Here is a 14628-nt window from a genome sequence, read left to right on the forward strand (position 1 = left end):
ATGTCTCTCATGAATAAATAAATAAAATCTTAAAAAAAAAAAAAGTATTGCTAGATCTTATGTAGTAGTATTACTTAGATAAGCCCTTTCTGTTCCTGTGGTTTCTACCTTGTTTAACTCAAGTCATCCCTTAACTCATATTACAACAGCTAGTCTTCCTGCTTCATCCCTTCCCCTACAATCATCCTGTATCTCCTGAGATACTAATTACATAGTACTTTCTACTCAAAACCTTCCAAGTCTTTCTGCTTCTTACATGCCTAATCACTAACTCTTGGATTCAAATGGTATTTTAGTCACAACTCTTAATTGAACTCCCTGTCATGGTCTCATTTACTCAGTAACTTCTAAACTTGCCTTAAACTTCAATATTCCACCCATTATTAATTATATTTCCCTCTGCCTTTCACTTACCTCCTATCTTGTCCCATCCAAATCCCACCATTTGTCCTCCTTTACTTTCTCTAACCATTCCCTAATTCTGTAAATTGAACTTTCTTCTGAAAATTTCTTTAACTTCGTAAATAGCATTCAGTTGATTCTATACTGCCTTATATTTTCAATATAATATATATTATATATTATTAACTTATACATATATGTAAATTATTAACCCCTTGAGGGAAAGAAACATGTTGAAGAAAGTACCCTCGTACATAAGAAATGCAAACTATTTACTGATATATTATCATAAATTAAAGTAGAAGTTTAAGGGGATAAATACAGTAAGTTAAAGTGCAAAATGAAGAAACAGATCCTAAATAGGTCAATCTACTCAGCTAAGCCTTAAAAGATTTCTATCAACATTTAGCTACTATTAGTTGCATTGGCATAAACTTAACTACTTGTTAAATGGCAATCTGTCTAATAACCTTTAAAATTTGTATGTATTTTATACATACGTATGTATGTGTATATATATATATACACATATATAATTTTTTGAGAGTGAACATAAAAGCTACATCTTCAAATCTTAGTAGGGAATCCCAGAGACTCCTCTCCATCCCCAACTCACCACCTCAGTCTATCTAGCAGGCCTCCAGAGCTGGTGGGGTCTGCAGCCACTGGCAAAGGTACTTTCAGCCTGCCAGTCAAGACCACCCTTCACTCATACTCCATTACCATTCCTTAAAGACACTTTATGATTATTGATCTCCAGTTATCATCAAAAAACAATTTTATTTTTTAAAAAGGCAATTTATAGATGAATACGCTTATTTTTAAAGTCTCAAACATGTTTGGTTTTTCCTATAAAATTTGAGAGGGTTACTATTACATATAAGCTCTGTGAGGAAAATGTACATTTTCTTTGTCTATACAAAAGGTGAAGCAAAATAGCCTACAGTTACAACTAACAAAATGAGAAATCATTTTATACATAAAATAATTAGGATGGCTAAATGTACATCACTATATAATTTTAGTACTCCTGCCTGGATTTCATCATGAACATTATTTCTGTTGGAGACATATACATATGGGTATATAGGAAAAAAAGAAGAAAAGCTTCAGTGTAAACATGCAGGAAACGAATAAAACAGGTCAGTAAGTGTAATTATGAACATTTTTAGACTAATATAATTTAAGTTATAATACAGGAGCATTCCAGGAAGTAGTTCCTAGATGTACAAAAGGAAATCTTGTTCTATACGATCTCATTTCCACCAATTCACCAAATAAAAACTGCTGTAGACATCTTATAAATACTCCTTTTCCTTTTCTCCCCAGTCAGCTTCTTTTCCAAAGCCTATACATATCTGGAATTTAGGTTAAAAATGTCTAGCACCACAAGAAATGAACCTGATCCTAATCAACTACCTAAAAGGAAACATACATTAGGATTAGTCATAACAGCTTTATTTATCTGTATAGGTTCTAGATATCAGAAGAATGAAAAAATATTTATTCATATTTTAACTTGTTTAAAAATGCATTTTATTCTTTATGGGGTGCCTGGCTGGCTCAGTCATTAGAGCATGGGACTCTTGATCTCGGGATTGTTAAATTCAAGCCTCATGCTGGGTATAGAGATTATATGAAAATAAAATCTTTTTAAAAATGCATTTTATTCTTTAAATTAAAAAATTAAGCTTAGATTAGCTGATTCTAAACTAATCTATAGATATTAACAATCCTTAGAAAGTTACATTAGCCACATGTATTTTCAAGTAAGTCCGTATATTGTAGTCTCAAGTTCTACATGCCTTATGATGAATAAATGGGAGTATTTTAAATTGTTCTAATTATACATTTATGAGATGTATGAGCCAGCAGATTTCAGTCTGAATTTGGCATTGCCTTTAAAAGAGCTGTAAATGAATTCTAAGTTTCACAGTGTTATTCTATAAAGAGAGACAAGAATAGCTATACTATACTATTCTTTATTTTTTGAAGTAATAAAGCAAACATACATTTTTAAAAAATGTTTAAGATGAACTTCTCAAGTACTTTTAGACTATTTTAGAATAATGTGAGTTATTTACTAACATTTCCTTTTAGTGTTGAAGAAAAACCAATCTAAAACATATTACCAACTAGTCAAAAACCACTTTTAAAATATCACAAAAGTAACTGTTCTTTTTAGCCAGATGATGTATATTCCGTTTTTCAATATCACAATCATTCATACCTGTGCCCAGCAAATGACTGTCATCACCCTTAGAGTTCAAGATAACTAAGTAAAATCCTTTGAACAGATGATATTCGCTTCCTATTTGAAATTGTTTTTACCTAAGTAATTCAATGAAGCACTGATCATCAATTTATACAATCAATAAGATTTGGCTGATCTGCTCTGGCATTTTATTTTATTTTTTTTAAAAAGATTTTATTTATTCATTCATGAGAGACACACACACACACAGAGAGAGAGAGGCAGAGACACAGGCAGAGGGAGAAGCAGGCTCCACGCAGGGAGCCCGACATGAGACTTGATCCTGGATCACGCCCTGGGCTGAAGGCAGCACTAAACCGCTGAGCCACCGGAGCTCAGCCCTGCTCTGGTATTTTAATGTGATAAGTATCCATAATTTAAATTTTTTAAAATTTTTTAATGGGAATTTGTAGTTTTCATATTTTAAAAAGTTTCCCATTTGTTACCAAAATAATAGTCTTTTTTATTTTTTTTTGATCAAAACATTTTCCAGGGGACGCCTGGGTGGCTCATTGGTTGAGCATCTGCCTTCAGCCCAGGGCGTGACCCCAGGGTCCTGGGATCGAGTCCCACATCAGGCTCCCCGCACAGAGCCTGCTTCTCCCTCTGCCTGTGTTTCTGCCTCTCTCTGTGGGTCTCTCATGAATAAATAAATTTTGAAAACAAACAAACAAAAAACAAACAGAACACTTTCAAGAAATTTCAAACCGGCTCTTTTTTTTTTCAATGTAAGCTATCATGCTTTTTTCCCTTGTGCTACTAGTTTTGTTTAGTTACACTCTAGTTATACTTCCATAATAAAATCAGTTACAAAATCTACTTCAAAATATCATCCTGCATAATACTTTTAACTGTTTTCACAATTCTTTTCCTCAAGAAGAAAATTCATCTCTGCCATGATGCTTCTGGCTTCAGACTGGAAAACTCTCCAAAACCCTCAAAAAAACATGCATATATCTTCCTGCCACTTCCATTATCTACTGTCCGTCACGTACCACTCCAGTCTAGTCACAAAGTCTCTATAAAGTGTGTAGCTACCTATTTTGAGAAAATGAACTGATTATCCCTTCACATGGGGTTTGCAGGCACTGCTGTAATCATTGCTCTGCAGAGCAAGGTAACTTTTAATCCCTTAGCTCAATAAAAAATAAAACTGGAGAGAAAAAAACAAAATAAAAGTGAAACTGGAGGAAGGGCAGCATTAAGCCACTAAGCTAGACTAAGCTAATAGTCTTAGGGTGTGCTACTGGGCCTCCACAAGCAGAGAAACATCAAATATTCAAAATTTTTAATCATGAGACTTTGCTACATTTATAGAAATTTATCTAAATACTTAAGAACGCTGGGGCAACTGGGTGGCTCAGTTGGTTAACTCTTAATCTCAGCTCAGGTCTTGATCTCCTGGTCATGAGTTCAAGTCCCATGTCAGGCTTCACGCTGGGCATGGAGCCTACATAAATACATATGTACGTACATACATACATACTTAAGGGTGTTCATTAGAATTATAAACCAAGTATAAGGATTCTTTTTCTCCATTAAGAGCTAAAGATAAATTTTAACGTTTATTATTATAAAAATAGTCATTACAGTCTTTCTGGTAAAATACTCTATTTTCTTTATGGTCAGTGGCAAAAATGAAATGGTTTCCAAGAATTATATAGATTAACCTCCAATTAAACATATAGTTATCTCACCACAGACAGATGAAATACCAAAATTTCTCAGAAGACAAAAAGGGAAGAAGACTCTGATAGACTGTTAGAAAGATGCTCCTGATCTAAGAAAAAAGGAATCATGCTGCTCCACCAATTCAAAGAAATTCTTAATTGGTTATAGAATGAGAATACTGTGTTTGTTTTTGAATTAGTTACCCTCCTATACTAGCCTAAAGACTTCTATAAGTAACTAGTCAATACTCACACTCTTAGAAAAAAAATGTTAACAATAATTTTATTATTATGGGCCTATAAACTTGTCCTTAGGGTCCATGATTTGAAACCTGTTATACTTCAAAGAATTGTAATGTTGAACTTTATAAAAAATTCCCTTCAATGAAAGATTTGCCACCAGTTTCCAAAGCAGAAAGAGGTTCTGTGGTATATTATTCATTTAGCAATAGTAATGTGGACACATCAAATAAGAACTCACAAGTAATGAACATTTTATGAGACTTCTACCTGTTTCCACATTTTCGGTCTCGACTTCTTGTTCCTCGGCCACATCTTGCATCATGTAAGTCTCATCATCATAAACCAGGACCTGGGCTGCATAGCCCTGCTCTAACCTGGCACTTGGAACTGGCTCCACAATCACTGCTGGATATTCAGAAACCTTTTCACTTTCCTGTAAGAGCAAATTTAGAAAACAACCTTTTAATTCACAAATTCTGGATTTACTTATAAATACTTGAGTTCACATAGTGTCAAGGGGGCTACACAACAAGTTTCACGTATTACGAGTATGAATGTAAAAACCAAAACGAGATGAAAAGGGAACTTTAATCATCTTTTCAAATCTCAGGAGGTAAGACATAAACATTTTAAATAAGCAGGACTTCAGAGTTAATATGACAAATTAAAAACATGCATGTAACTGCACTGTCTCACAAAACCCACAAAAACAAAGTAAAAGACTTTTTAACACAAATCCATAAAGAGAAGAGATAAGAGCAACAAAGGAGAAGAAATAAGAGCAACAAAATTTTGGAAGATTGAAAGTGGATGGGTAAGTGTTATGAAATGGTTTAGCAGACCCGGGAAAGCCAAATCACAGTCTGGCAGCAAAAAGAAGCTGAGAAATGACACACTTTACAGTGGAGAACCCACAGAAGGCAGTACCCATTACTCCTGGAAGTGGAGCAGCAGGTGGTAGAGAAAGGAGGGGTTCAAACAGGAAGGTTCCATTAAAGCTGTTTGAAAAGCACTTTAATTCCTAGACCTGTTCCCTCCTCCATGATGCTGGGCAACTGGCCCTCATCTCAGCAGAAGATTGGAGAATTAACTTTCTGGTGAGGGAAAAACAAGAGCATCTTTTGAGGTATATTAGGCACATTTATTAGCATTGATCCTGCATTAAAAAGAGAATTTTCAATCAGCTTTTTAGTCCTCCACTTTTAATCATGACCAGACAGCCAAGTATTATTAACCATCTAAGGAAAAGCCTCTACCACAGAATACACACACACACACACACACACACACACACACACACACACATAGTCATATTCCTCAGACAGGTAAGATATTATATCCATAAAACAAGAACAGAATACAATTTAATAAAGATATTTAAAAAGAAAGAGTTCCTAGAAGTTAAAAACACAATGACTGAAATAAAAAAGACAGAGGGTTGGAAGATAAAATTGAGGCAGTCTTCCAGAAATCAGAGAAAAAAGATAAAGTTTTGAAAAACAGGACAGAAGACAGAACAGTATTAGAGGACCAGTCCAGGAGGTCCAATATCTGAATAATAGAGTTCCAGAAGGAGAAAATAGAGGAGGGGGAAAAAAAAGTTGGAAAGAAATCAAAAGAATTCCAGAAAATTTCCTAGAGCTGAAAGATACAAGCTGCCCATTTGAAAGGACCCACCAGATACTTAATATAAAAAGTTAAGGGAGAACTACACTGAAGCATGCCACTGTGAAACATCACAACGCTGGGGACAGAAAGGAAGATTTTAAAGTTTCTAGAGAGAAAATACAGGTCACATGCAAAGAATATGGACTCAGACTTCTGTCTTCTCAACAGTCATATTAGAAGGAAATGACAGTGAAACAATTTCTTCAAATTGTAAAGGAACATTATTTCTAACCTAGAATTCTTCAGCCAGTCAAATCACCTTATGAAAATAAGATACCTTCTCAGATACAAAAGATCTCAAAACATTTACCTTCCATACATCCTTTCTCAAGAAGCAAGCGGAGAGTGTATTTCATCAAAACAAAAGTAAAATTTTAATAAAGACAACAACTCAAGATAGAGAATACAGGAGATCCAAAATGGGAGAGATGACAGTAATCTTCAAGAGAATCTTGTGAAGAGAGATTCCGGGATGCCCGCTATGCACTAGATTTATAGGGCCACCAGTCTGGATTGTAGGAACATGATTCTTGAGACAGCATTATAAACTGTCATCACCAAGATAACCACTGGCATTGCTCCTAAGGACAGAGTGTCCAGATAAGCCTATTCCTGGTTTTCATTCATATTTGGTTTGCTTTATCTATTCACTCTACCTTGTATTGCTACCTGGATCAGTTAAGACTCATTTCACCTCCAAGATGTGTTCCGCTTTGATCTACCCTTAAGTGTTGGAAGAAGACCACAAAGCCTAGAAACAAAACAAAACAAAACAAAAAACAACCAACCAGCATTCTTTCCCTGTGACTGCATGTATACCTGCTGAACAAACCTTCAACACCAGATCATACTATTGCCTGATACCCGACCAAGACGGCCCTATGTTTCTAAGAACTAACTCATAACATTGCTTGCTGATTTCCTGAGTAGAACCTCTTGAAACTCAGTGAACCTGATGCCAGACTACTCCTCCTTTTCCTGGAAACTGTAATCTAACTGTGGTAATACTATCCTTCCCTAACTCAGCTTGGAACATTAATCATTTTTTGAAAGTAAACAACATGTTGTTTAGGAATATATACAAAAAAAAGGAATATATACAAAGACAAAACTATAATGGAAAGTAAAGGAATATTACCATTTATTAAGTCAGGATAATGGCATCTCTGGGGTTATTAAGAAAGGGGACACATTTAATATTCCAAAATACTACTAATTTCTATTTTTTTAACCTGATTGATACGTACTATTTTTTTGCTCTTAAACATATATTTTATACACTTCATTTTGCATCAAATATTTCACAATAAATTTTAAACATATTAAAAACAAATGTATAATAAATTAAAAATAAGCAAGCATATGCTGAATATTAACATTGAATTTCCTACTCTGTAAGACAAAAAAAATTTAACATTAAAAAAAAAAAAACATCCTGGGGCGTCTGGGTGGCTCACTTGGTTAAGCGACTGACTCTTGGTTTCGGCTCAGGTCACTATCTTAGGGTCCTGGGATCAAGCTCTGAGCCCCCTGTCAGGCTCTGTGTTCATAGGGAGTCGGCTTCCCCTCTCCCTGTGTCCTACCCCTTACTCAAGCACTTTCTGTCTCTCAAATAAATAAGCCTTTAAAAAAAAAAAACAACTTTTTCCACAAACTGGATATACTAACAGTTGAATCTCTATGCTGCCTGCTCAGCTTTATAACCACAACCTACAGGCAGCGTCACTTAGCTGTAATAGCTGTTAATGAGAAGCGTGGGGTAAGAAAAGACTGATGAGATCTACACTCATCAAAAACTCAGAAAGCAACAACATAAGTAGCATTTGAGGCTAGTACTGACCCACCCAGTAAATATTTGTATATAACCCAAGAGATTTATAACTTCTCTCATTCCTCTGAAATCTAAGAGTATTATTAATGGTAACATTAACCTGAAATCATTTTATATTGTGAACTCTCCGCCTCCACCTTACCAGCAGGAAATAAATTTTCTAAACTATGAAATACTTGAGGTCTAGAAGTCTGCATAAAGCCAATTCCCCCATCTATACTCTCTTCTCCACCAATTAGGATTCTAGACCTACTCTTCTCTCTTAAACATGTTAGTTGGGTTTTAAGATCTCAATGGTTCCTTCTCATTAACTTCTTTAAAAAGATTTTATTTATTTGAGAGACAGAGAGAGAGCACAAGGAGGGAGGAGAGGGAGAAGCAGGCTCCCCGATGAGAGGGAGCCCCCCTGTGGGGCTCCATCCCAGGACCCTGACATCATGACCTGAGCCGAGGGCAGACGCTTACCCGACTGAGACGCCCCATCCTTCTCCTTAATTTTTATAAAAAAGAAAAAAATCTTTATTAAAAATGTTCAATTCTTTCAACTGAACTCCAGATCTTTGCTTCTTTTACCTGTATACCCTCTCAAAAGATAGTTTAACTCCCTGACTAGTTATCTACACCTACCTTGTGATCTGGATTCCACCACCACACTGAAACTATTCTCTTAAATGTCAAGAAGGACAAAATTCTATTCCAGCTTTCATCCTCCTTTCCCTTTCTGCAGACTCTTACACTCTTACCTCACTTTAAAAACTGTCGCTTCCGTCATTTTTGTTCTCTCTCTACCACTCTGCTTTTAAGCATCTTTGATTCTTCTTCCGTCTCCAGCGACTAAAACATAGCCAACCTTCTATGGTTCTGTCTTCAGCATTTCCCTTTTACTCTCTTCTACCTTCCCTGGCAAGGCCACCCATTCTTAGGGCTTATTTTAAAAATAGCACCTCTATACTAATGATTACTAAATATTTGTCTTCTCCTCTGACTCATCTCCTGAACTCCCGAACCAGATTTTAAACTACCAACTTAACATCAATACAAGAATAATCAGCTAATACTCTAAGCTTAACATGTTTAAATGTTAAAACTAACTAACTAAATAAATAAATAAATGTTAAAACAAATTGTTAACATCTGTACCTGTTTCCCTGTCCTGTGTTCTTCTCTCAACCTATTTCTTCACATTTAAAAAAATTACAATATTCATACCTCTCAAAGTCCCTTGAGAATTAAATATCCACAAAGTACATACACTTAGCACAGCGTTTAGAACAAAGTAAATACTCGATCAGTGACAGCTAATCATCATATTGTAACATTAGCAATAGTATTCAAACCTACTATTTGCCCTCAACTTTGGAAGGCATCTCTTCACACTATAATCAGAATTGTCTGTATTACTTCTTTGTACAAAAAGCTTTCATGACTCCTCATTTGTCTAAAACGAAGGTTGAACACACAAAACAATGGTTTTTAACACTCTGAAATATAACCCTCAACCCACTTGTTAGGTGTTGAATTGATTCAGATTGGGGGATGATAGAAGACTTCCTAGAACTGGGTCATGAATGGATGAAAAGGATGTGGAAGGCAATTGTAGGCTACAGGATGAACACGAGCAAAAGTCAGAGAGGCTTTCACATTGGGGAATTAGGGGCAAAGCAAGTAATCAAAGAGCTATGAGAAGTAATGCAGGAAATAAGGCTGCAAAGGTGGGTATATTAATTCTTGGAGCTACTATAACAAATTATCATAACCTGGGCTGTAATGCTCCTGTGAAAGCCCCTGCTCTTCCCCACCCTTCTGTTCCATTCTATTCCATATTCACCTGAGTCAATTTACCAGATCATACAGTAATTGTATACTTCATTTTAAAAGAATACTCAAATTGTACTATTTTATATTTGCACTATAAATGAGAGTTCCAGTGCTCTACAACCTTTCCAACACACGGTATCCCTCTGTTATTTTTGCCATTCTGCGTAAGTATGTAGTAGTATCTCCCTCTGGTTTTTGTTTTTAAGATTTTATTTACTTATTTGACAAAGAGAGAAAGCACAAGCAGGGGGAGTGGCATGCAGAGGGAAAGGGAGAACAGGCTTCCTGCTGAGCAAGGAGTTGGATACGGGGCTTAGTCTCGGGACCCTGGGATCACGATCTGAGCTGAAGGCAGACACTGAACTGACTGAGCCACTCAGGCACCCTTGCCTGTGGTTTTAATTTGTGTTTCCCTGACAGTGAATAATATTGGGCATTTTTATATGCACTTATTGGCCAGTCATATATTATTATCCTTTCAAATCTTTCCCCCATTTTAATGTATTACCTCCAACTTACTATGTATTCTGAATATAAATCCTTTGTCAGTATATTTAGTATTTTTCCAAATTTTGCTTCATCTTTTTAAAGATTTTTTTGAAGAACATTCATTTTTAATTTAAATAAAATTCATCAAAAAAAATAAATAAAAATTCATCATTTTTTTCAAGTTTTTTCAAGTTTTTGTGTTCAATCTAAAGAAACCACTGATCCAAAAAATTTTCTCCTGTGTTTTCTTCCAGAAGTTTTTATAGTTTAAACATTTAATTCCAGGATCAATTTTGAGCTATTCATGGTGTATGATGTCAGAAAGGATTGAGTTCATTCTTTTGCATATGGATATCCAAACGTTTCACCATTGTTTAAAAGACTATCCTTTCTCCACCAAATTACATTGCCACCATTATTGAAAAATAATCAGTCTTACGTGGCTCCATATTATGTCAACTGATTTACATGTCTATTGACATATCAAACTACACTGTCTCAATTACTGGAATGTCAAGGGAAATCTTTAAAGCAGGTAGATAAGCCCTCTGACTTTCTTTGATGTAAGTCTTCCGATCTATAAACATGGTATAACTCTTCATTTATTCAGGTTTACTTTCTCTCAACATTATGTTGTGGTTGTCTCCATACAGATCTTTTAGTTACTTCCTTAAACATATCCCTATGTTACTTTTATGCTGCTAACCAGTACTTTTTTCCCCTAAGATTTTATTCATTTATTTATTTATTTATTTGAGGGAGAGAGAGAAGGTAAGCAAGAGTGAGAGACAGCACAAGCAGGGAGAGGGACCGAGGGAGTGGGAGAAGCAGGCCTCTGCTTGCTTAGCAGAGAGACTGACTCCGTGCTCCTGGGATCATGACCTGAGCCAAAGACAGATGCTTTAACTGACTGAGCCACCCACGTGCCCCAAAAGCACTGCTTCTTAAATTTCATTTTCCAGTTGTATTTCGCAAAGACATATGAGCGTAGTGGAATTTTACATATTCACATGTTCTAAATTTATTACTTCTAACAGTTGTATAGATTTCTTATTAAATTTTTTTAAAGATTTTATTCATTTATTCATGAGAGACACGGAGAAAGAGGCAGACACAGGCAGAGGGAGAAGCAGGCTCCATGCAGGGAGCCCGATGCGGGACTCGATCCCAGGACCCCGGGGTCACAGCCTGAGCCAAAGGCAGAAAGTCAACAACTGAGCCACCCAGGTGTCCCTTCTTAGGAATTTCTATACACATGACTGTATCATTTAGAAATACAGACACTTCTACTCTTCTCTTCCAATCTATACGTCTTTTATTTTTCTTACCCTGCAGCAAGGTCACCACTGCAATGTTGAATAGAAGTGATTAGAGCAGACATCTTTGCTTTACTATCAACCTCACAAGGAAAACATTCCTTTTTCACCTTTAAGCATGATGTGGCTGTGGGTTTTTCACAGATGCACTTATAGGGTTGAAGAAGTTGCCTAAAGGGTTTTTTGTGCCTACTGATATGATCACATGATTTTTTTTTGTTAATGTGATAAACTGCACTGATTGAGTAAACCTACCTTATTGGGACATAGATCCCTTTTATATGCTACTGGGTTTAAATGCTAGTATTTTATCAAGAATGTTTTTGAATGTGCCCATGAAGGACATTGTAGTTTTCTTTGCCTGTGTATTTTTTTTTTATTTATGATAGTCACAGAGAGAGAGAGAGAGAGAGAGAGAGAGAGAGAGAGGGAGGGAGGCAGAGAGAGAAGCAGGCTCCATGCACCGGGAGCCCGACGTGGGATTCAATCCCGGGTCTCCAGGATCGTGCCCTGGGCCAAAGGCAGGCGCCAAACCGCTGCGCCACCCAGGGATCCCCCGCGCCTGTGTATTTTTTATCTTGGTATCAGGATAATGCTGGACTCAAAATGAGTTAGGAAATGCTATGATGTCTATTTCCTAAAAGAGTTCTATAAGATTGTTATTATTTCTTCCCTAAATGCTTGTTAAATCATCAACAAAGCCAGAGCACCTGGGTGGTTCTGTCAGTTGAATGTCTGACTCTTGATCTCAGCTCAGGTCCTGATCTCAGGGCTCTGATCTCAAGGTTGTGAGTTCAAGCCCTGCCGTGGGCTCCATGCTGGGCCTGGAGACTACTTTAAAAAAAAAAAAAAAAAAAAGCAGGCCCAGATGATTAATAAAGCCACTTTGCCATGGAAATTTCTTTGTGGAAAAGGTTTTTACTAGAATTTCAATTTATTTTAAGATAGAGGGCTATTCAGACTTTCTATTCCTGTTGGAATGACTTTCAAGGATTTTGTCCATTTTATCTGGGTTAAGAGGCTTATTGGCATAAAATTGTTCATAATATTTAGTATCTATACTAATGGCTCTTTCATTCCTTATACTAGTAATTTTTGACTTGCTTCCCCCCCCCTTTGGCTGTCTACTTAGAGATTTATTAATTTTATTAATCTTTTCTTTTTTTAAATAAAGATTTTATTCATTTATTCATGAGAGACACAGAGAGAGGAGCAGAGACACAGGCAAAGGGAGAAGCAGGCTCCATGCAGGGAGCCCAATGCGGAACTCAATCCCAGGACTCCAGGATCATGCCCTGGGCCGAAGGCAGGTGTTTAAATGCTGAGCCACCCAGGTGTCCCTTATTAATCTTTTCAAAGGACCAGCTGTTAATTTCCCTAATGTTTGTCCATTTTCTACTTTACTGACCTTTATCTTGGTTATTTCCTCCCTTCTACTTTGGGTTTAATTTTATCCTCATATTCTAGCTGATTGAGATAAAAGCTTAAATAAAAAAAAAAAAAGCTTAAATGATTTTAGGCTACACTCTTTCTAATATAAGTATTTGAAGCCATAAACTGGGATGCCTGGGTGGCTCAGCGATTGAGTGTCTGCCTTTGGCTCAGGGCATGATACCTCAGCCCTGGGATCGAGTCCCACATCAGTCCCTCTGCCTCTGTGTTTGCCTCTCTCTGTCTCTCATGAATAATAAATAAATAATCTTTATTTTTAAAAAAAAGAAGCTATAAATTTCCCTCTGTGTACTGCTTTACCTACATTCCTCAAATTTTAATATATTGTGTTCTCATTTTCATTCCATTAGGATATTCTCTAATGTCTCTTGTGATTTCTTTTTAAACCATGAGTTCTATAAAAGTGAGCTGTTTAGTATCCAAATATCTAAAGATTTTGCAAACGTTTTTGTTAATTTCTAACATAATTATGCTTTGGTCAAACAACTTTCTCTGCATGATTTCAATCCTTTAAAAATTATTGAATGTGGGACACCTAGGTGGCTAAGTCAGTTAAGCATCCGACTTTTTTTTAAAACATGGACTATTTTATTTTATTTTGGTAGAAGGATTTTTAAAAATTTAAATTTAATTAATAACATATAGTGTATTATTAGTTTCAGAAGTATAGATTTCAGTGATTCATCAGTTGTGTGCCCAGTGCTCATTACATCACATGCCTTAATGCCAGTCACCCAGTTATACCATCTCCTCACCCCTATCGACGTCAGCAACCCTCAGTTTGTTTCCTAAGATTAAGAGTCTCTATGGTTTGTCTCCCTCTCTGATTTAGTCTTGCTTTATTTTTCCCTCCCTTCCCCTATGATCCTGTTTTGTTTCTTAAATTCCACTAGTGAATCATATAACTTTCTTTGCTTGATTCTGCTCAGCATAATACCCTCCAGTTCCATCCACATTGTTGCAAATGGCAAGATTTCTTTTTTTTTTTTTAATAACTGAGCAGTAGTCCGTTGTGTATATGTACCACATCTTCTTTATCCATTCACTTGCCGATGGACATCTGGGCTCTTTCCATAGTTTGGCTACTGCAGACACTGCCGCTATAAACATTGGGGTGCAGGTGCCCCTTCAGGTCACTTCACTTGTATCTTTGAGGTAAATACCTAGTAGTCCAATTGCTGGGTCGTAGGGCAGCTCTATTTTCAACTTTTTGAGGAACCTCCACACGGTTTTCCACGGAGGCCGTACCACCTTGTATTCCCATCAACAGTGTAAGACGGTTCCCCTTTCTCCACATCTCCACCAACATCTCATTTACTGATTTGTTAATTTTAGCCATTCTGACTGGCATGAGGCGGTATCTCATTGTGGTTTTGATTTGTAAAAGTGTTCAGTGTGTCTCTGATGCTGAGAGATGTCGGGCATTTTTTCATGTGTCTCTTGGCCATCTGTATGTCTTCTTTGGAGAAATGTCTGTTCATGTCT

General features: G+C 36.3%; 1 protein-coding gene across 6 annotated transcripts in view; it reads right to left on the bottom strand.

Moving 5' to 3' along the window:
- The window catches only part of ELF2 (E74 like ETS transcription factor 2), a 97062-nt gene that overhangs the window by 44324 nt on the left and 38110 nt on the right, over positions 1-14628 (bottom strand). For 5 of the 6 annotated variants that reach the window (XM_055316996.1, XM_055316994.1, XM_055316998.1 and 2 more), the window contains exon 4: positions 4837-5002. In XM_055316996.1, the coding sequence (XP_055172971.1) occupies positions 4837-5002 (166 nt within the window). Of the gene's footprint in view, positions 1-4836; positions 5003-14628 lie in introns of those variants that run through there. The other variant, XM_055317005.1, reaches the window with a different exon arrangement.

This window comes from Nyctereutes procyonoides, unplaced genomic scaffold (genome assembly GCF_905146905.1).
Source record: "Nyctereutes procyonoides isolate TBG_1078 unplaced genomic scaffold, NYPRO_anot_genome, whole genome shotgun sequence".
NCBI classification, from domain to species: Eukaryota; Metazoa; Chordata; class Mammalia; order Carnivora; family Canidae; genus Nyctereutes; species Nyctereutes procyonoides.